This window comes from Tribolium madens, unplaced genomic scaffold (assembly GCF_015345945.1).
Source record: "Tribolium madens isolate multiple individuals breed KSU strain unplaced genomic scaffold, Tmad_KSU_1.1 Scaffold_11;HRSCAF=98;Tcas5.2_LG3b, whole genome shotgun sequence".
NCBI classification, from domain to species: domain Eukaryota; kingdom Metazoa; phylum Arthropoda; class Insecta; order Coleoptera; family Tenebrionidae; genus Tribolium; species Tribolium madens.
This window is the reverse complement of record NW_025400975.1, coordinates 5,799,971-5,821,308: the sequence shown is the minus strand read 5'-3', so window position 1 is coordinate 5,821,308 and position 21,338 is coordinate 5,799,971. Positions and strand designations below refer to the sequence as shown.

The 21,338-nt window shown below is 34.9% G+C and overlaps 7 protein-coding genes across 9 annotated transcripts in view; 3 read left to right on the top strand and 4 right to left on the bottom strand.

Moving 5' to 3' along the window:
- The window catches only part of LOC123006416 (protein LSM14 homolog B-B-like), a 6,711-nt gene extending 3,984 nt beyond the window's left edge, over positions 1-2,727 (bottom strand). The window contains exons 1-2 of the mRNA XM_044400879.1: positions 2,472-2,727; positions 1,610-2,177 (exon numbers count right to left, since the gene is read on the bottom strand). Coding sequence (XP_044256814.1) covers positions 1,610-2,177; positions 2,472-2,592 — 689 coding nt within the window. The 5' untranslated portion in view covers positions 2,593-2,727. The remainder of the gene's footprint in view (positions 1-1,609; positions 2,178-2,471) is intronic.
- A 380-nt stretch (positions 2,728-3,107) lies between these two features.
- On the top strand, positions 3,108-6,552 carry LOC123005872 (cytochrome c1, heme protein, mitochondrial). Its single transcript, XM_044399893.1, has 5 exons — positions 3,108-3,374; positions 3,575-3,622; positions 3,675-3,823; positions 3,876-4,168; positions 5,987-6,552. The coding sequence occupies exons 1-5, from the start codon at positions 3,303-3,305 to the stop codon at positions 6,343-6,345; spliced, it is 921 nt and encodes a 306-aa protein (XP_044255828.1). The 5' UTR covers positions 3,108-3,302; the 3' UTR covers positions 6,346-6,552.
- A 212-nt stretch (positions 6,553-6,764) lies between these two features.
- LOC123005917 (ubiquitin-conjugating enzyme E2 variant 2) lies at positions 6,765-8,129 on the bottom strand. Of its 2 annotated transcripts, none has more exons than XM_044399993.1 (4): positions 7,975-8,129; positions 7,811-7,924; positions 7,434-7,702; positions 6,765-7,386 (listed from the first exon to the last, which is right to left on the bottom strand). In XM_044399993.1, exons 2-4 carry the CDS (start codon positions 7,833-7,835, stop codon positions 7,246-7,248), a joined length of 435 nt encoding a protein of 144 aa, XP_044255928.1. In that variant the 5' UTR covers positions 7,836-7,924; positions 7,975-8,129; the 3' UTR covers positions 6,765-7,245. The 2 variants fall into 2 exon arrangements, with proteins under 2 accessions (XP_044255928.1, XP_044255919.1); XM_044399984.1 differs by having other exon boundaries at positions 8,003-8,050.
- Positions 8,130-9,470: 1,341 nt separating this feature from the next.
- Positions 9,471-11,814, top strand: LOC123005829 (probable cytosolic oligopeptidase A). The gene is made up of 2 exons (XM_044399826.1): positions 9,471-9,642; positions 9,693-11,814. The coding sequence occupies exons 1-2, from the start codon at positions 9,557-9,559 to the stop codon at positions 11,770-11,772; spliced, it is 2,166 nt and encodes a 721-aa protein (XP_044255761.1). The 5' UTR covers positions 9,471-9,556; the 3' UTR covers positions 11,773-11,814.
- LOC123005836 (dynein axonemal assembly factor 4-like) lies at positions 11,336-14,947 on the bottom strand. The gene is made up of 2 exons (XM_044399838.1): positions 14,064-14,947; positions 11,336-12,044 (listed from the first exon to the last, which is right to left on the bottom strand). Exons 1-2 carry the CDS (start codon positions 14,914-14,916, stop codon positions 11,806-11,808), a joined length of 1,092 nt encoding a protein of 363 aa, XP_044255773.1. The 5' UTR covers positions 14,917-14,947; the 3' UTR covers positions 11,336-11,805.
- A 1,588-nt stretch (positions 14,948-16,535) lies between these two features.
- Positions 16,536-17,954, top strand: LOC123005908 (E3 ubiquitin-protein ligase rnf146-like). The gene is made up of 3 exons (XM_044399972.1): positions 16,536-16,714; positions 16,764-17,006; positions 17,424-17,954. The coding sequence occupies exons 1-3, from the start codon at positions 16,651-16,653 to the stop codon at positions 17,804-17,806; spliced, it is 690 nt and encodes a 229-aa protein (XP_044255907.1). The 5' UTR covers positions 16,536-16,650; the 3' UTR covers positions 17,807-17,954.
- A 1,146-nt stretch (positions 17,955-19,100) lies between these two features.
- LOC123005893 (N-alpha-acetyltransferase 60) lies at positions 19,101-20,432 on the bottom strand. 2 transcript variants are annotated; one of them, XM_044399947.1, is made up of 5 exons: positions 20,248-20,432; positions 19,995-20,189; positions 19,629-19,937; positions 19,466-19,576; positions 19,101-19,394 (listed from the first exon to the last, which is right to left on the bottom strand). In XM_044399947.1, the coding sequence occupies exons 1-5, from the start codon at positions 20,262-20,264 to the stop codon at positions 19,262-19,264; spliced, it is 765 nt and encodes a 254-aa protein (XP_044255882.1). In that variant the 5' UTR covers positions 20,265-20,432; the 3' UTR covers positions 19,101-19,261. The 2 variants fall into 2 exon arrangements, with proteins under 2 accessions (XP_044255882.1, XP_044255872.1); XM_044399937.1 differs by having other exon boundaries at positions 19,629-19,940; positions 20,248-20,428.
- Positions 20,433-21,338: the final 906 nt, after the last annotated feature.

Sequence of the window (21,338 nt, the reverse complement as noted above, 5' to 3'; positions counted from 1 at the left end):
ACTAACCGTAAGCGATTTATAGGACAGACAAAAAACATCATTTAAAAAAATGTGCTTTATCTGCATTTAAAACAGAATTAGTCTTGTAAAAAAACTGACAGTAAATTGAATTTACTGGGTCCAATACTTCATTAAAGGAAGGGGGAGTCACGAGGGTCTATAAATACAAACTCATCGTTTATGTAATTTATGCAGAATTTTCTGTAGAAGTCTATTTCTGCATCAAAATTTCCTACAAAATGGTCCTATTCATTTTTGTCGTAGGACTAACCGTAGGCTTCAAAAGTTTGGAGTCTACATAAAATTGCATTAAAATACTTTGAAACATATTTCATTAGTTTATGGTAAGTATTTATATGTGTAGAGCGTTCCCCAACTAAGCTGGTCTGCCTGAAAGGTGACTCGGGTGTAAACATTTAAACGGACATATAAATAAAAATTTTGGATGAAAGAGCGAATCAATCTGTAAGGGGGTTAAATGGGGTGTAAATGTTTAAACAAAGATATAAACATAAAATTCTTGAGAGGTGTAAAGGGGCACTAAAATCAGATTTTTCGAAAATTAGTTTTTAAGGGAATAAAACGGTGTACACATTTAAAGGGATATAAAAACATTAAATTTAGAAAATATGATCCTTAGAGAGTGTAGAAGTGCACTTTTCAAATTTTAATGAAATAAAATAAAGTTTAAACGCTTCAAAACAAAATTAGAAACATGAAATTTCGAATTTTGAGAGTGCAGAAATGCACTGAGACGACACTTTATGAAAATCAACATTTAATATTTATCCATAAACATAGCCCATGCGAAGAACGAGACTACTATAACTGAGTGTTATACATAACATAGGTAATTATCTAGCTTTATAGAGTTCCTAAGCCTATGGAATGGTTTTGTGAACGGACTTTTTCCCATTTTATATCAGAAATACACGCGGACAAAGTCGCAGGGAAATGCTAGTTCAGCATATAAGGATGACTCGGAAGACTTGATAGACCCTCGTGGCACCTTCTAATAAACTGTTGGATCCAATACATTTAATTTACTGTAAGCTTTATTCAAATCATCGATATTAAATCATCTATTTATTAATATTGTACTGAACAAGACTGTAATTCGGTTTTCAATGTTTAAGTTGAAGACGAAGATGCAGCATATGAGGACGACTCGGAAGACTTTGACTCTCTAATGAAGTGTTGCACCCAATAAATTCAATTTGCTTTCAGTTTTTTCGAATCACAAGATTAATTCTGTTTTAAATGCGGATAAAGCACATTTTTTTTAAATGATGTTTTTTGTCAGACCTATAACTCGCTTACGGTTAGTCCTACAACAAAAATGCAAAGGACCATTTTTGTAGGTTTAATTCTGATAAGCAGACAAAAACCGTTATGAGTAATATTTTCCGATATAAGCAAAAAAACAAAAAAAGACACCTTTAGCCCCCTCCCCCTCCTCGAGCTCGCCTCCCACCTTCGGGGACTTTTGATATATGTCTACCCAAGAATAAAGAAAGCGTTTAAAAAAAAATCCAACTCTAGGATTTTTTTCCAATGATCGCCCGCCCTATTTTTGTCTAATTTGACTGGGCTATATTAAATTTTTTACTCAACAAAGGATAGACAACATTCAACATGCATCCCCGAAAATGCCCAAAATAAAACTAAATTCCTACAACAACTTCCTAGCTCCTTGCAATAAGCACGCATAAGCGACAATTCTATGGCATTATGGCAAGCAAAAGCCGTCAAAAAAACGTTACCGTGTTCGCTTGGTCGAGGCGGTTCAACTGCAGGAGATAGGACTTGTGGTTGTTCCGTACCCGGTATAATTAAATCATTTGGTTTATTACCAGCGAGACCTCTGGGATCTCTGGACATACCCATACCCGGTACCATGCCACTTGACAGACCTGCCATAGGTCCATAACCCGAAGCGAATTGTCCCATTTGTGGTCCCATGTGACCCATCATCGGGTGATTCTGGAACTGCTGTTGTCCCAATGTTGGTGGAACAGATAGCTGCATAATTGCCGGATCGTTGAGCGGTTGAGTGACACTATTCACAACTCGTATGTCTTTGATGTCAGAGCCCCGGAACAAAATGTAGTCGTAGACTTGATTCTGAGCTGGGACGGGGTAAGGGGTCTCCCTGTCTTCGGTGCCAAATGAGCGAACTGGAAGAAAAAAACGTCCAATTTGAAATGCGCGCGTCAACTGTATAAAAACAAGTTGAGTTTCCAAGTTTTTTATGGCCGTAAAAAGTTACATCTGATAGTTCAAGTATTTTTGCCAAATAACGAATTAGTTCATAAAGCATTAAGTAACAATTGTCTCACTCTTTGAACAAAGAGTTTTGCCACAACGCCAGACTTGAAGTGACCCCAATTTGGTCCCAAAGCACATTTTGAAGTGCACTTTGCAACTATCATACAGAAATTTACTGTAAATTAGTAAAAAATCACACTTACCGGAAGCTAGAGCAATTGTACATTCTTTAGGGTCTACTGTAAATAATCGTCCCTCGTACCGGATATCGGCTTTCGATATTAGGCTTATTTTGGAGCCAAGCTCCGGCATTCCAGCACTCATCTTGAATAAATCACTTTGAACACAGGATGACGAGGATTTTAACCGATTCAAATTGCAAATCAACCTATTTCGAAAATACGATTTTCCAAATGGCGTACCCAAAACAGCTGGAGCGAATGATGCAAAGCAGTGGTACCACACTAACAAACTCACCCCACCACCAGTGGCGGGTAGGAAAATTTTGACTGTTTTTACGACAATTAGCGCCAATCCTCTATATCCACAAACACTCGATATTAACATAATTAAATGTATGATTACTTACAAGTCAAACCTTTCGACGTAGAATTATTAATTTTATAATTAGTTTCGCACCTATTGGATTTTAATCGACGCTTCTGTATTTCGCACTAGTGCCAATATGAAGATTTTGAAGTAAAAAATATAAAACGCCAAAAAGTTTCTTGCGTAAGTTAATGTGCGTGGATTGTGCATCAAAAGTTCTTGTGAACGCTAATAGACGTTATTTTATTTAAATAAAAGGCACTTTTTGTGACGGGACTAAAATCCCCATTGTAGAGCAAAAGTCCCCAGTTGGCACTATTACGTAAAGCTGTCAAAATTCTGTTATCCTTCCCTTGGAACGAAGTCGTTCACGTGAAGGATAAACTTTGGCTTTTCTCCTTCAGTTTATGCATTTGTTGCATATTTCGACTCCTTTTGGTTATTAGACGGGGAATTTTGTTGACCTGTTACCACCCTTAGTCAACATGGCTGCGAGTGTTGGAAGGATTTGCGGTGCAGGACTCCTGAAACCGTCCTGCGGGAAAACAGTAACTCAGGTAATTCACCCCTATAATAAATAAGACCCCTCAGTAACATGAAACCGACATAACACCAAATTTATTGTTGAGCGTTTGCCAAAAAATGGACTTTAATTCAGGTTCTTACACGTTATGTCATCACTTCACTTCTGAGTTGGTCATTATTTCGTGAAAATAATAGCAATTATGGGTTATATAACATTGCAATCACGTTTTAGATCAGTTCCTTTTCAACAACAAGGGAATGGACCAGGGGTCGAAAAGCTGTAAGTTGCCCCACTCTTGAAATATTTAATACATTTGAAATTTTAATTTTAGTTACTAGGGACTTTGGGAGTGCTGGCTGGGGGCGCCGGTGCTTTGGTTTTCGCCCTTGAACAATCAGTCAAAGCCTCAGACCTTGAGTTGCACCCCCCTAAAAACCCATGGAGCCATAACGGTATTCTCAGCTCACTTGACCACGCCAGGTGCCCATTTCATTCCCTTAACTGTTTTAAATTTACTAATTGGTGGTTTTAGTGTGAGAAGGGGGTACCAAGTGTACAAACAAGTGTGTGCCGCCTGTCACTCCATGAGATTCATAGCTTATCGTAATTTAGTTGGAGTGTCACACACCGAAGATGAAGCTAAAGCCGAAGCCGAAGAAATCATGGTGACTGACGGCCCCGACGAGAACGGAAACATGTTCCAAAGACCGGGAAAATTATCCGACTATTTCCCCAATCCTTACGCCAACGAGGAGGCTGCGCGTGCCGCCAACAACGGGGCTTTCCCGCCGGATCTTAGCTACATCGTCTTGGCCCGTCACGGAGGTGAATTCAATAGCCCAGTCAAATTAGACAAAAATAGGGCGATCGGTGGAAAAAAATCCTAGAGTTGGAATTTTTTTTAAACGCTTTCTTTATTTTTGGGTAGACATATATCAAAAGTCGCCGAAGGGTTTTTTTTTTGTTTTTTTGCTTATATCTCGGAAACTATTATTTCTAACGGTTTTTGTCCGCTTATCAAAATTAAAGCCTACAAAATTTCCTACAAAAATGGTTCTTAGCATTTTTGTTGTAGGACTAACTGTAAGCGAGTTATAGGGCTGACAAAAAACATCATTTAAAAAAATGTCCTTTATCCGCATTTAAAATAGAATTAATCTTGTGATTTGAAAAAACTGAAAGCAAATTGAATTTATTGGGTGCAACACTTCATTAGAGAGTCGTATAAAGTCTTCCAAGTCGTCCTCATATGCTGCATCTTCGTCTTCAACTTAAACATTGAAAACCGAATTACAGTCTTCTTCAGTACAATATTAATAAATAGATAAGTTAATATCGATGATTTGAATAAAGCTTACAGTAAATTGAATGTATTGGATCCAACAGTTTATTAGAAGGTGTCACGAGGGTCTATCAAGTCTTCCGAGTCATCCTTATATGCTGAACTAGCATTTGCCTGCGACTTTGTCCGCGTGTATTTCTGATATAAAATGGGAAAAAGTCCGTTCAAAAAACCATTCCATAGGCTTAGGAACTCTATAAAGCTAGATAATTACCTATGTTATGTATAACACTCAGTTATAGTAGTCTCGTTCTTCGCATGGGCTATGTTTATGGATAAATATTAAATGTTGATTTTCATAAAGTGTCGTCTCAGTGCATTTCTGCACTCTCAAAATTCGAAATTTCATGTTTCTAATTTTGTTTTGAAGCGTTTAAACTTTATTTTATTTCATTAAAATTTGAAAAGTGCACTTCTACACTCTCTAAGGATCATATTTTCTAAATTTAATGTTTTTATATCCCTTTAAATGTGTACACCGTTTTATTCCCTTAAAAACTAATTTTCGAAAAATCTGATTTTAGTGCCCTTTTACACCTCTAAAGAATGTTATGTTTATATCTTTGTTTAAACATTTAACCCCCTTACAGATTGATTCTCTCTTTCATCCAAAATTTTTATTTATATCTCCGTTTAAATGTTTACACTCGAGTCACCTTTCAGGCAGACCAGCTTAGTTGGGGAACGCTCTACACATATAAAAACTTACCATATACTAATGAAATGTGTTTCAAAGGATTTTTAATGCAATTTTATGTGGACTCCAAACTTTTGAAGCTTTTGAAGCCTATAGTTAGTCCTACGACAAAAATGAATAGGACCATTTTTGTAGGAAATTTGTATGCAGAAATAGACTTCTACAGAAAATTCTGCATAAATTACATAAACGATGAGTATTCATAGACTCTTGTGACTCCTCTCTCCTTTAATGAAATATTGGACCCAGTAAATTCAATTTACTGTCAGTTTTTTTAAATTACAAGACTAATTCTGTTTTAAATGCAGATAAAGCACATTTTTTTAAATAATGTTTCTTTTCTGTCCTATAACTCGCTTACGGTTAGTCCTACAGCAAAAATACAAAGGACCATAAATAAAGATATAAGCAAAAAACCAAAAAAAGACACCTTTAACCCCCTCCCCCTCGAGCTCACCACCCAACTTCGGGGACTCTTGATATATGTCTACCCAAGTGTAAAGAAAGCGTTTAAAAAAAATTCCAACCCTCTAGGATTTTTTTCCACCGATTTGTCTAATTTGACTGGGCTAAATTTTCAATTAACTAATTTCATGAATTTCAGGGGAGGATTACATTTTCTCTCTATTGACCGGCTACTGCGACGCTCCTGCTGGGGTTGTTATGAGGGAAGGACAATACTACAACCCCTACTTCCCCGGTGGGGCTATTTCAATGGCACAAGCCTTGTTCAATGAAGTAATAGAATATGAAGACGGGACACCTGCAACTGCCAGTCAATTAGCAAAAGATGTCGCCACTTTCCTCAAGTGGACTTCAGAACCAGAATTTGACGACCGCAAAAGAATGGTCATTAAAGCCACTGGAATATTTACACTACTCATCGGGATTGTTTACTACATGAAGAGACATAAGTGGGTTTCCCTCAAAACGCGGAAAATTGAATTTAAACCGAAGAAGTAAATATATAGTTGAAAACTCTTAGCGTGACGTTACTGGCTAGTTCTTTCTAAGCAAATGTAAAATTTAATTTTATAAGGTTTATTTGTCCCCGTCATGATGTAAATAACTAGGAAATTTAATATATGATTCGTTTTATTTGGCCTTTAGCGATTTCCATTGCCATTTCAATATTGTCACGTTATTTGTTAATATATTATTTAAAACTTAGCAAATTTTTTTATTTGTGCTAACGATACCAATCATTTTGCCTACTTTTTTCAGTGGTTGATTGTTTTTTCAAAATAAATGTGATTTGTTTTAATTACTGGTACGTTTTTATTCGTCCACACAAAATATTTATTCAGTTTGAGTACACAAAGCTTATTACAAGGTTTTGTTTGTAATTTAGCATTTTTGATCAAAAGTGGAATAAAAAGAAGTGAACATTAGTTTGTTTTTATTGTTGATGAGTCAACATGAAATGCAGACAAGTGCGTGATGTGTTGAAGTTGTTTGAGTCAGGTGAAAGCAACAAGTTTAATTCATAATATACATAAAGAAAAAAAATTAATATTAGAGTTACAAATTATGATTATGAAAAACCTGCACAAATAACGGCAACACATCCTATGTAAAGTTTTATTATGAACAGAATAATTACATCAGCAGTACAGTTCTATAAATGCTGAACAGTATGAACTTATGGCGTATCTAAATTTTATGACCTAAAATTAATTTAGCGGTGTAGCCATTACACATAAGCCCCCTCTGCATCTTGTCCCTTTTCATGTCATTCGGGTAACTAACTTAATGATTGATACTTATTCACAAAAGACAACAAGACTGAGTTGTGCAGGTATCAACACTCAGAGGGCAGTTGGCAGCAGGGGGTAACGGGGACGTGTTGGGAGGGCGCAAGGGCTAGAAACAACTGCCTTCTGGAGGCTGTGTAAGTTTCATGTTTTCCTTCAATGTCATTAATCGACGTAATTCTTGTAAAACTGTCTTAATCGTGTAATCCCTTTGCCATCTCGCTAAGACTGGAACTTGTCTATTATCGACCTAAGTGACAAAATTAAACACGTGTTCACACCCAATTATTTACTTACAACACCCGTGCTGCTATTAATACAGTTCATGTTGATCCTAGAAATGAATTTTGCAGTAGGGGCATCATCTGGGTACCTCTGACCACATTCAATTTTCACTGAATACATCCTATTTTCATACGGGGTCCTAGGGGGGCCAATTATCATCCCCATCCAATGAGTTAAAGTCATATCATCGTCGTTTTCCAACCCCCAACTGATGGTACCATCCGAAACGCCTTTTTGCCCTGCTTCGAGTTCCTCCAGAAGTCGAAAATTTCGAGGCACCACTGACAAAAAAATCACGAAATTAGCAAAAAAAATCGCACCCAGAGTGTAAATTATTAAAGAAAATTTAACTCGATCATAATACATACGGAAAATTAATTAAAACTTACCCACACCGGTTGATGGGGCCGCCATGATTTTTATGTAGCGCGATGAAATCACTTTGAAGGTGCAATCGCCCGATTTACAGATTCAAGCACTTGAGAAAATCCGTGGCGATGAACCTATAATGGAATATTATGTAAATTCGCAACCATCTATAAATAAAACAGACTTTTTTCAGTCTTTGCCTAAAACAGCACCTTTCAATTTTTCTACACCCTGTCAATTCTGGAAACTTTTGGTTTTCCACTAGTAATTACAAAGTTGGCAACGTGGGGAATAAATTCTCCAAAATTTTCATCTTTAAAAATTAGACAAAACTTTATTTATTTTTATACGTATTGAACGCATTTGTATGAAAAGAATAAAATCAGTTTAAACTTCTTTTATAAATTAATAATTATAAGTAATTTCAAGCGCATTACCGGTAGTTACTTTGGTTAGGGCGTTGGTTATTTTTGGTTTTGCCCTTTATGAGGGGATTCTGTCATTAACGTCAATGTCGCATACGAACCGCTTGAAAGCAGAAAACAGTAAGCGGTTACCACCTTATCATCTGATAAATAATAATAATAATAATAGTATAAAAATATTTTTATATTTTTATTTAATATTTTTTTCAACTGAAACCATCATGTCAAGTTAGTGTATTTCTTACCTACCTAAGAATTTAACTTAAAAAAATGGATGATGAACAATTACTAATTATTGTTGTTAGTCTTTGAGACATATTTATTTTTACAAATAATAATGGTATACAATTTGTCAGTATTACTTCCTTGGGCCATACTTTTATAATTTTAATTTTTTTAATAACGTTATCATTTATAACCTCAATACCCGCCGGGACGATTGTCATATGTTTACGTGGGAGAGAGACAGCTGTTTTTTTTGTATATAATAAAACCAAAGAACAAGGATAGATGAAAGAAGCAACTCGTACTAAATTATGCAATCAACAATACACCTGTGTACCACAATAGCACTAAAAAAAGGATGTTGTGGCACAAAATTTGTCACTGGAATCCAGTGTAACACCGAATTCTTTTTCTTTATATGGAAAGTTTAAATTTGTGACATATTTGACTCTAAAAAATATAAATGTAGCCTTGTTTTTTTTTAAATAAAGGTTTGAAATTAAATTTAGAACTAAACTTTCAAAAAAAAAACGTTATTAAACAAATGAAACAATCACATTAGAACACAAAACCCTGTAAAATAGTGCCTCGTACAAATAAGCAATCAAGAGTTTATAAAAAAAGATATTTTGTCACACGATGTGCAATGTCGTCACTGAGTCATTTAATTCTGTTAAAAAAATTATTTAGAAAAACATTAATACTGTTAAGTATATTACAATTGTAATTATTAATAAAAAACGAGAAAATTATGTGTATAACTTTTAATACAACAGAGAAAACATTGCCTACTTTTACTACCAGTTAAAATCTCCTTCCATATATTCTAGTTCTTTGAATAAAACAGCTCCAGAGGAGTGTATTTACCGGTTGTAGGAAATGACGTAAGAAGGGCTCATTAACTTAACAATAACCAAATGCGCTTAAACTCCATTGGTAAATACTATTTACTACCGGTATCTCGCTTGAAATCGCCTTATAGAATACAAAAAAAAAGATAAACCAGGGCTGGCAACGTTTAAATGCCAATAGTGAAAGTCACTAACCCGACCCGTGCGGTAAAAATGATGAGGTTATATTTTTGAAATAATCTTTCCATAAAAGTTTGGTCGAATAATGGCTTTAACACTGTTGGGGAAGCGTATTTTGTCGCGAAGACCGCATTTACTCAATTCAATAAGAAAAAATGGTTACATCGTTTTGTAAGTTTTGCCCACTGGTGGCTCCCCAAACCGATTATTTCCCCTTGTAGGGTGCCAGAAATAGGTGAAGATTTACCAGAGAAGAATCCACTTCTTCAAAATGACGGTCTTCCTGAATTCAACAACATCACCATTGAAAACTGCATGGCTGCGATTGCAAAACAAACTCTCGACTTGGAAGCTGGTGTGAAAGAAATCGAAACCACGTTGGAAGAACGAGGCACCCGGGACATTTTTAAAGACGTATTTCAAGTTTTGGAAGAGATGGTAGCCCCCCTAGACCTGACATGGGGCCTATCAAAGACTTTATACTTAGGTAACAGTAGTTTAATGCCCACGAAAAGTTACTTAGCCATCCATGACCGTGCAAAAAGGGCCCGTGCGGCGAAATTTAACAGCTCCGTCATTTACGATTCGGTTAAAAAAGAATTGGGGAGCGAAAACACTCACAGTGAGGAGGAAATTAGGGTATTGAACAAATTCGCACTAGAGGGAAAATTAAACGGTTTGGAACTCTCTGATTCAGGGAAAGTCCAATTAAAACAATACATTAACAAACTCACATCTGAACGGATGCAATTTAAACAAAAAGTCGACATTTGTACGAAACAATTTTCTCACATTATTCGAGACCCATCAGTAGTGAGAGACTTTCCGTTAGATTTGTTGAAATCCACGGCTTCAAATCCCTCGAAGCCGCTCGAGGGGCCGTGGAAAGTGACCCTTGACCCCAATATTTACCTACCGATTATGCAACACTGTCCTGAACGGGAAATTCGGTGGAATGTCTGGCAAGCTTTGGTGAATCGGGGGTCGGGGTATGGCGACCGCGATTTATCAACTGGGGTCCACTTGGAGGAAATTAGGTCTGCGAGACGCGACCTAGCGAAATTACTGGGTTTTGAAACGTATGCAGACTTATCAATGGAGACTAAAATGGCAGAACGTGTGGAAAACGTAAACAACATGTTGAACACCCTCCTTGAGAAGGCCAAACCAGCGCAAGAAAAAGAATTGGCGAGTTTGTACGAGTTTGCTCTCGAGCGGGGGTTCAAAGGGGGCAGAATCGAACTCTGGGACGTCCCGTATTGGAGAAAAAAGCAACTCAACACATTATTTAATTACAATGAGGCGGAATTCAAAAATTATTTTCCACTACCGACCGTTTTGAACGGTGTATTCGAACTATCCGAGAGATTATTCAACATTGTAATAAAACAACGAAACGACATATCGACTTGGCACAAAGATGTGAAATTTTATGATGTTTTCGAGCACCATACAAGTGCCCCAATTGCTGGTTTTTATCTTGACCCGTATGCAAGGTCCGATGAGAAGATCACAATCCAGCAAAGCAATGGTTGGATGGTGGGGATCCAAAGTCAGAGCAAAATATCCGCTACCAAACCGTTGGCAGCTCTAATTTTCAATTTTGAGCCCCCTTTGGGCAACAAACAATCTCACTTGACGTTCAAAGAAGTCAGATATTTGTTCCACAAGTTCGGGTTGGCTTTGCAACATTTACTCAGTAGTACCACCTATTCGGAAGTCTCAGGGTCCTCTAATATTGAGTGGGACGCGGTTGAAGTTGGTGGTCACGTTTTGGCACATTGGTTGTATAATAAAGAGACAATTCAGAGTATTTCCAGTCAAGAAAAACTCCCCGAAAATATGTTTGATTGTCTGATGGAAGCTCACAAGCATTTAGCCGGGATTGACTTATCCAGGGAGTTGTACTTGGCAGCCCTAGATCTAGAATTGCACCACTCGACGGAATATTGGTTGGAAATAGTCAAGAAACTGTGGCCCCAATTCCGATGCTTCCCGCTTGATAAAGTCGATTCGCACCCATGTTCCTTCACCCAGATTTTCACGGAAGAGTGGGCTGCGGCTTATTATTCGCACGTTTGGTCGAGGATGATCGCCGCTGATGTGTATAGCGCGTTTCATGAAGTTCAAGGAGATGACCAAAAAATTAGAGAAGTTGGAAAGAGATACAGGGAGACGTTTTTGTCTCTGGGGGGTAGTTGCCATCCTAGTAAAGTTTTTAGGAAGTTTAGGGGACGAGATCCGTCACCGAATGCTCTACTTAGGTCTCTAGGTTTAAAGAAAAGTAAAATAGAGAGTTAATTTGTACATGTCTTGTAAAGTAATTAAAAACTGTTAATCTGTGTTATTTAAACTATCCAAAGCTTCCTCTAGTTGTAAACTGAAATTTTCGTTGGGGACAAGAGTTAGACTGGCTTTCAATTCACCGATTCCCTCTTTGATTAATCCTAATTTAACTAAGGCTACGCCTCGTGTACCAATACACAGGGCTCTCTCTCGCAGATTTAAGGGCACTTCTGGTTTCATCAGTTCTAAAGCTGTGCTACAATCCGTTATGGCCTTATTGTAATTCCCTGAAACGATTTTGTGTTTTTTTTCTTATACAGGGTGCGCCAGAACTCGCGCCCCAGAGAAAAATGTCATGTAAGGTAAGATACCAGGAACATGGAAAAAATGTTAAAAAAATTTTATCTATAAAAATTTCGAAGTTATGAGGGTTTAAAGTTTGCACTTTGACTCTATTTATTTCTGTTGGAAAAATAATTTTCCAAGTTTTTTTGCTATAGGCTATTAAAAAAGGAAACAAAGAAGCTGTATCCTAAATTGTAACTCTGTTCAATGTTATTTGTGGCTTTTAATGACAAAATTTTTGTCTCTTTACTAAATAATTGTAAAAAAAACATATACAAGATCATCAGTATCATTAAATTGATATAAAAAAATGTCGAATGTCAAAAAATAAATAAATGTGTAAATTTTTTGACAGATAGAATTTTTTAAACATTTTTTTATGTTTCTGGTGTCTTACCCACTGAACTCGTATTAATTATTAATTATTCTGGTCTGTTTCCATCAATTTATCCCATTTTTGAGTAAAAAATTCTCTTATTTCATGTAATTTTGTCAAAACAATTAAAAAAACGACCAAATTATTTTAAAATTGACGCTACTTTAAGGGGTTTAGCTTATTTTTTAACCAGGAGCTTATTTATTTTGTGAGATTTTATCCAAACAAGATAAAATTTGATTGAAGTTGGCATTATTTTTGTCGTTTTTGAGTTAGAAACTTTTTTATTCTCTTGTAATTTCATCAAAACTAGTCAAAAAGGATCAAATTATTTTAAAATTAATGCTATTTTGGCTTGTTTATAGGAATTTAGCTTTTTTTGAGCAAGAAACTCTCGTATTTCAACACGAAAAATTACCAAATCTGATCGAAATTTGACTCATTTTTCCCTGTTTCGAATGATTTACTATGTTTTTGTGTGAGAAAATCTCTTATTTTTAGAGTCTTTCGAGATAAACAAAGGCAAGATTAAAATCTTGTTTTATTATTATGAACTTTTTAAATTTAACTTTACTCAATTTCTGTTTTTGACTGAAATATTTCACTGTTTTGTGTTTTAATAAGCAAAAAAATGGATCGATAACTTCAAAGAATTTCTGCTGGAGACGTTTTTTTAACCAACAGCATGTTTTATTTTTCAGAGTAGTAAAAACCAACAATTGTTGTTCATTAAAATAATCAAATTATTTTAAAATTAAATAATAATTAATTTTGAGAAATTTTGCTCTAAGACGAAAAATCACCAAATTTTATCGAAAGCTGTTTCCATCAATTTACCCCAATTTTGAGTAAAAAATTCTCTTATTTGATGTAATTTTGTCAAAACAAATAAAAAACGACCAAATTATTTAAAAATTGACGCTACTTTGAGGGGTTTAGCTTATTTTTGAATTAGGAACTTATTTATTTTGTGAGATTTTATCCAAACAAGATAAAATTTGATCGAAATTGGCATTATTTTTGTCGTTTTTGAGTTAGAAACTTTCTTATTCTTTTGTAATTTCATCAAAACTAGTCAAAAAAAATCGAATTATTAAAATTAATGCTATTTCGGCTTGTTTATAGGAATTTAGCTTTTTTTGAGCAAGAAACTCTCGTATTTCAACACGAAAAATTACCACATCTGATCGAAATTTGACTCATTTTTCCCTGTTTCGAATGATTTACTATGTTTTTGTGTGAGAAAATCTTTTATTTTTAGAGTTTTTCGAGATAAACAAAGGCAAGATTAAAATCTTGTTTTATTATTGTGAAGACTTTAAATTTAACTTTACTCAATTTCTGTTTTTGACTGAAATATTTCACTGTTTTGTGTTTTAATAAGCGAAAAATGGATCGATAACTTCAAAGAATTTCTGTTGGAGACGTTTTTTTTAACCAACAGCCTGTTTTATTTTTCAGGGTAGTAAAAACCAACAATTGTTGTTCATTAAAATAATCAAATTATTTAATATTAATACGAGTTCAGTGGTCTGTCCTTACTTTTTTTTTTCTGGCGCACCCTGTATAATTGTTGCATTCTTACCTAGAGCAAAATGCGCTTCGGCTCTACCAACATAAAGGTCGGCAAACTTATCGTTTAGTTTAATTCCGAAACTGTAGGCACTCACAGCCCCTAAATAGTTTCGACTTCTAAGAAATTCGTCACCTTTACTTTTCAAAAACTGCGGATTGTGTTCTTCGGGCCGGAGATCTTCGCTGATGAATCCGACTGATCTTCTTGCTTCTGCTTGTTTCCTAAGCCATGCGTTTTCTTCCTCCAATCTTGATTCTCTGCAAGGAGTGGGGAATTCTCTTGGGGTGAACGAAACTGTGATTGTTTGGCTTGATCTGGGTGGAGGGAGTGGTGCATTTTTCCTCTGACTGTTTTTAATTTTTGTCCTATTTGTTTGTGGTGTAATTTCCATACACTTTAGCGCATTTTCTTTTTCGTCCTTCTTGATGTTTTCGATTTTTTCTCGCAGGTTTGCATCCAGGGCGATTTGTTCACGAACTGCGAGTCTCTTTAACTCGCTCTTTTTGTTCAAACGTTCGGAATGTTCGTCTTGGATTCGTTTGTGTTCTTCTTCAATGTAGGATTTTTTAAGTTCTTGTTTTTCTGCTTTTGGTATGTCCAATTCGAGGTGTTCCCAAGTGATGGTTTCGCATTTTATTAGTTCGAATAAAATGTGGGTTGAAGTAAACGTACAGGTGCTCGTTTTGGGATCAATTGCTTTGTAGAGAAATACTTCGAAAAAGTATTGTTCAAAAGATGCTTTGATGTACAGTTTTGAGTAAAAAATGTCCACTTTAGAGTGGTGAATTCCTCTTAAAGGGACTTTTATTGTCACAGTATTTTCGGTCTGGGACCACTCGATGTCTTTTATAATGATTGGCATTTTAAGAAATTTGCTTAATTTGTGACAAGAAGGGAACTTTTTCACATGGAAATGCTTAGTTACACTTTTATCACTAGAGAAACATTAGGGATTCTAGGACATTACGTGTTTAGGGGGACTATTGAGCGAGTTGGTGGTATGATGTACCAGTCACCATGGTTTATTCATTACACAAATACTTTAGAACTTAGGAGCTTTTCAAAATGACTAAAAAAATTAAAAAAACATATACTAGTAAGGGTCTTATAAACCCTAGACACGAATAACAGGTCTTAGGCTACCTCTATTCCTCAAAGAATATTTTATTATAATTCTTTAAAATAAAGAAAAAACTAAAGCTAAGTTTGAGCTATCCATTTTATTATGATGAAGCTGTTTATTAAATAATATTGTAAATACAATACACTGCTGTTGTCTTATAAGTACAGTTGGAGACAAAATACTTTGGTCGTCAATGTCACTTAAGTGACATTAAATTGTAAAGCATGCTTTAGGACACTTAACCTTATTTTTAGCTACTGTCAATCATAGATGACAAGTTGTATGTACATATTTTTGATAGGAAAATATAATAGCTGTCATTAATTTGAAATTGTTATTCACTTTAACGTTAAAGCTTGAATCACATTAAAGTGTCAGAAAAGTGACGACCAAAGTATTTTGTCTCCAACTGTACACTGGCGGACACGGAATTTTGGACGATTTGTCATTTGACTGACATAAAAATGTAAAACGGGCCTTAGGCAACTAATCACACTTTTGGTTTATGTAATTTTTGTCCTGATAGCTGTAGAAAAAATGACAACAAATCGAAATAATTTGTTGAACTTATATAAAAACACGAATTGCTCTCATTATTGTTTCGGAACATCGACACCAAAAATAAATTTCAACTAAAAATTTCAAAATTTAGTTTCGAACGTGAATCATAATGACAATAAAGCGTGGCTTACATTGACATTTTTTGAACTGATGTCCAAAATTCCGTGTCCGCCAGTGTATTACATGTTTTCTTAAAATATAAATGGCGATAAAAATTGTCTCACACTGTATACAGATGTTTGTTTATAAACTTCCATCTTTATACAGGCATAATTAAATAAATAAATGTCCTAGATAAATAAACACATAAATGCAACAAGAAAAAATATTGTGTAATTAAAAATTGTTTATTAATTTTCCAAATTTAAAAATGTCATCTCTTGACGTATAATGAACCAATAGCACGCTTCGGTTTTGGTCACGTAGCTCACGTTAAAAACAAACCTCAAAAAAGAAGTCAACGTCAGTTTAGCTAGCTATTTATTGAATATAGTAATATAATAATAATAATACAATACACTGCTTTTTTGTCTTATAAGTATCACATGTTTTCTCAAAAAATGAATGGCGATAAAACTTGCCTCACCCTGTATACACATGTTCTTTAAAAATTTTCAATTTAACACCGGCACAATTAAAAAAAGTCTTAGATAAACAAACACATAAATGTGCTGAGAAAAAAATATTCTTTAATAAAAAAATTGTTTTATTAAAATTTCAAATTTTCAGTATTAATATAATGAACCAATAGCACGCTTGAGTTTTAGTCACGTGACTCATAAGTGTCAAAACACAAACCTCAAAAAGAGGTTGTTACGTCAACGTCAGTTTTTAGTTCCTGAATTTCTCATCTGTTGTACAAAAACACTTTTGATTTATTTCCATGTAAAATCAAACAGTAAGTGTGAATCAATGGCAGAAGCGTTTCATAAGAGTCATGTAGGGGGCTCACACACCAAGGAATCAACCGAAATAGGTAAGCACTTACTTTTGTTGTTTTCCCATTGCAGAATTGTACGTTTCAGGTGATAACTTGGAGTGTGCTGTTTGCCTCCAAAATTGTGTTCATCCCGCCCAACTGCCTTGCGGCCACATCTTTTGTTTCCTGTGTGTGAAAGGCATTGCAAATCAAAGTAAGAAATGTGCCATGTGTAGGCAAGAAATCCCAAAAGACTTTATCGAACAACCTAACTTACTAGAGAAGCCCTACCAAAAGGAAACTGAAGGTTTTGACGGTGGCTATCAGTGGTTCTATGAAGGCAAAAACGGTAATTTACCTTCTTGCTCCTGGGTTTTAGTTTAAAATGATCAAATTTAAGGTTGGTGGCGGTATGACCCTCGTACAAACGAAGACATTGAACAAGCGTTTCAATTAAATACACCACAATTAGAAATTTTGATTTGTGGTGAAATTTATATCATTGATCTAACAAATAATTGGCAATACTGTAAGAAAACACCCACTCGCAAAAGAAGTATTAAGCGTGATAAACGCGAAAATTTAGTTGTAAAAGGGGAAGCTGGTTTATTGAGATAATCGTGTAAATATTTGTCAACCATGTTGGTTGAATTTTGTTAATTTTTTTTTTTGATTTACATAATGTAAACTCAGGCATTATTCAGTATACACTTTATAAAAATTTTCTCTTTCATTTAACAACAAATTAAACAACCTTAATTTCCAGGATGGTGGCAATATGACGAACGCACTAGTAAAGAAATAGAAGCGGCATATAAAAGAGGCGAGCAAACAAGCGAATTGCTAATAGCCGGATTCTTGTATATTATAGATTTAGAAAATATGCTTCAATTGAGAAGAAACGAACCAGGTCGTAGAAGAAAAATCAAAAGAGACTTTGCAACAATCCCCAAAAAGGGCATTGCCGGTTTAAGAACACCCGAAATAAATAATTCACCAGAAGTGGGGATCACTGGAGGCAGTCTCGGACCGGTCACACCTTCAAATACCCCTCGAGGCTCCACAAGCGGTCGCGAATCGCCTGAACTACAGGAAACCATCGATAGAATCACTTCGTTGCAACTTGACTCAGTTTTAAATGACAGATAATTCGAATCAACACTACTTGTATACCGGGTGCGCCAGAACTCGCGCCCCAGAGAAAAATGCCATACAAAGTAGGATACCAGGAACGTGGAAAAAATGTTAAAAAAATTTTATCTATAAAAATTTCGAAGTTATGAGAGTTTAAATATTGCACTTTGACTCTATTTACTTTTGTTGGAAAAATAATTTTCCAAGTTTTTTGCTACAGAAAAGGAAATGAGGAAGATGTATCCTAAATTGTAACTCTGTTCAATGTTATTTGTGGCTTTTAGGGGCAAAATTTTTGTACCTTTATTAAATAATTGTAAAAAAGCATATACAAAATCATAATAAATATAAAAAAATATCAAATGTCAAAATTTTCAGCGCACCTGTATAATTTTCCTTATGATTATCAAGGTAAAAATTTTACTTTCTTGGGTCACTTTCCTTTTTGAAATTAGAGTAGAAAAACTTACTTTCTATTAGGGTCGTAGGAAAATATTCAGGGTGTTTCATTTTTATTGTTACAAATTTAAACAGAATATTCAATTTTAAGGCAAAAGTTTCCTATGAACATGTATCGAAAAATGCTATGCAAGGTAGCTACACCCCTTCAAAGGGGTCTTTTAATGGGTTTTTACCAATATTTTCAAAACCATTTTAGATAAAATTACAAAATTTGGTACAGATAACAACCTTTACACACTTAAACGAGTTCCTAAATTAGGGAGGGTTAGAGTAAAAAGTACTCTATAACGATTTCGACTGTAGTTTCTTACCACTTTTAGCAAAAAAATTCTAAATTTCATAGTTTTTTATAAAAAAGGTCTTTTGCGTCAAAGTGCAAGATTTAAACTCTCCTAACTTCGAAATTTATATAGATAAAATTTTTTAAACATTTTTTCCATGTTTCTGGTATCTTATCTTACTTGAAATTTTTCTCTGGGACGCGAGTTTTGGCGCACCTGTATAATACAAGCATAATAATTAGTTTGCAGATGAGTTTACTTGTTAACAAAGTAAATATTTGTTCTTACCTTAACTTCAACTAGTATTTTTTAACGTCAAGTTCCTTTCATGTAATATTTTATTGACAATAAATTTTTAATGTAACGGTAAAATCACGTTGCGTTTTACAAAATACGTATTTAATAATCTTTCATTGTTTACAGTATTTAGCAGAATAATACTGGTGACAAAATATAGCACATAACAAAAGATAAAACTATTCATAAATATAATTAAACAACAACTTACGTATTGAACTATAACAATGAAGAATAATTGTCAAAGAATCAAATTTAATGATGAGTGAACTCAAGTAATGAATATATTAAATTTAAAAATGTTTACAACAGGTACCTGAAATAACAGTAATTTCTGAGTGATGACTGACTAAATCGCCCTAATATATACAAAACGTAACAAACGTAGTTCCAGACGTGGGGAACTGGTTTGTTGGACTAGATTAAATAGTTAATTTTCTTCATGTTGGGTGTTGGATTTGGAGTTCCAAATCCATTGAATGGCTCGATTTACGTTGAGTAAAATCCATGGAAAAAATCCCCCGCCGCTCAACACCTTCCCACACATGAATTTAACATAATCAGTACGAAAAGTTAAGGAAATATATTCAAAATAGTGTGAAATAAATACATAAATTTTTCATTAAAAGGATATTAGATTGTCCACGGCGGATGGCCCCCATTGATGTAGAGCACATACATGAACCCATCTTTGCACCGACCTTTAATCGAATAATAATAAGGCAAAAAACTGTGAAGTCTAAATCTGCAAATGACCGAAAATGAGACAATTATCTGCAACTTGTCCCTAAACTGACTTTCTATGTTCATAAAATTTAATGGCAGCGGAATTCGTTGTAAGCACATGCAAAAAGACAGCCTTGACTTTCCTCCTTTCGCTAGTGGTCAGGTGTGTAATGAGGGAATCTAATAATAGAGAGGCAATCCCGTTTCTGCGGTACTGTTTGAGGACCCCCAAGGACAAAATATAGGCGATGTCCGAGCGCTCGGCGAATTTTTTTGCAAGGATCCCCGAGTCCTCCTCATTGAGACTAGCGTACGGTTTGATTTCGGCCACAATTAACCCGATTATGGCCTGGTTGTACACTGCTGCGAGAGAATAGAACCTGCTTGAATTACAAAGTTTTTGTCAATCCCTGTGGTAAAAAATCAGTTATAGGTACCTGGTGCTCGACGTGATCTCCTCGTACCAGTAGAAGGGGTACTCGATGGGGAACCAGTCCTGGCACAGGGCTCGCACCTCGTCTAGATCCTCAGGGCAGAGGAACCGCAGTTGGACATCTCCTAAAGAGTACAGGGGGATTTGGTCGGAGCTCATTCCGTGCTCTTGGGTGGAGCATTTTCCATTTGATTGGTACCTAAACGAAAAATTTAATCTCAATTGACTCTCAATTGGTGATAATTAATTATACGAACCAACTAATACCAGCCATCAATCTCTCTTACGAACGCGACGGCTTGCAACTCTGACCCTTTTCTCTCATTTTTGAACGGAATAATTTCTCATTTCGAAAATTATTTGGCATTATTTTTCAACTATCAAAATCCATTTGTTTTCAATTTAACAAATGACTCATCCAATTTGGAACAGATGGCACCACCACAATTGACGTTTCCCACTACACATAGACCTCATAGAAACCAAGAAGGATATCGATTCTCGAAACTGGAGCAGTGGCGTAACACAGAACCATTCTGTGATAAAAAGGGAATTGTAGAGTTGCATTTTTTTTGTATATTCATTGACTGAAATATTAAATATAAAAAATTCATAGGATGCTCCACGATTATTTCAAATATACGGTGATATTAATTTCTGTATAAATAAAAGACGAACAAAAAGTAACGAATAGATTTGTTTATTAAAAATATAAACATTAGAAAACAATATTTGTACAGATTTGTTAACAAGAAATTACCACCTAGGATTTGAACTTTTAGGAAAATTACGTTTTTTTAAGTTGTTGGTAACTACAATTTTCAGAAGTAATTTTGAATGCTTAGGGTTGGTTACCCTTTGTTGTAGATGGTTGACGTTTTCTGTCAACCTGCTGTCAACTACCAATTTAATTTTATATATAAGCTGACAGGTGACTTAACCTAAATTTTGACACTAGTTACGATATCTTTTGTTTGTCACTAGAAACCAACCTAACCAAATTTATAGCCACATTTATAAGATGCCCCTGTTAATAAGTAGAGCTTGTTCCAAATCTGGTGGCGACCTGACGTTGTCAAAAATGACTGAGTTTTGACACTAAACAAATGTTTACTATTAAAAAAATATTGTTTATAGGCGTCGTATGAAATAATATTTCAAAACCACTGTTATTCTTTAAAAAAATATAATAAGTGGGTACTCATACATAAGATGAATAATGATGAACAAATTATTAAATTGTTAACGCATGAAAAGAATTTTCAAAAATGATATACCTAACAATCCTTGTCTTCAAAATTTTTAGAGAAAAAAAAAGTACGCCCATTTGTTTTTTTCAGTTTTTTTA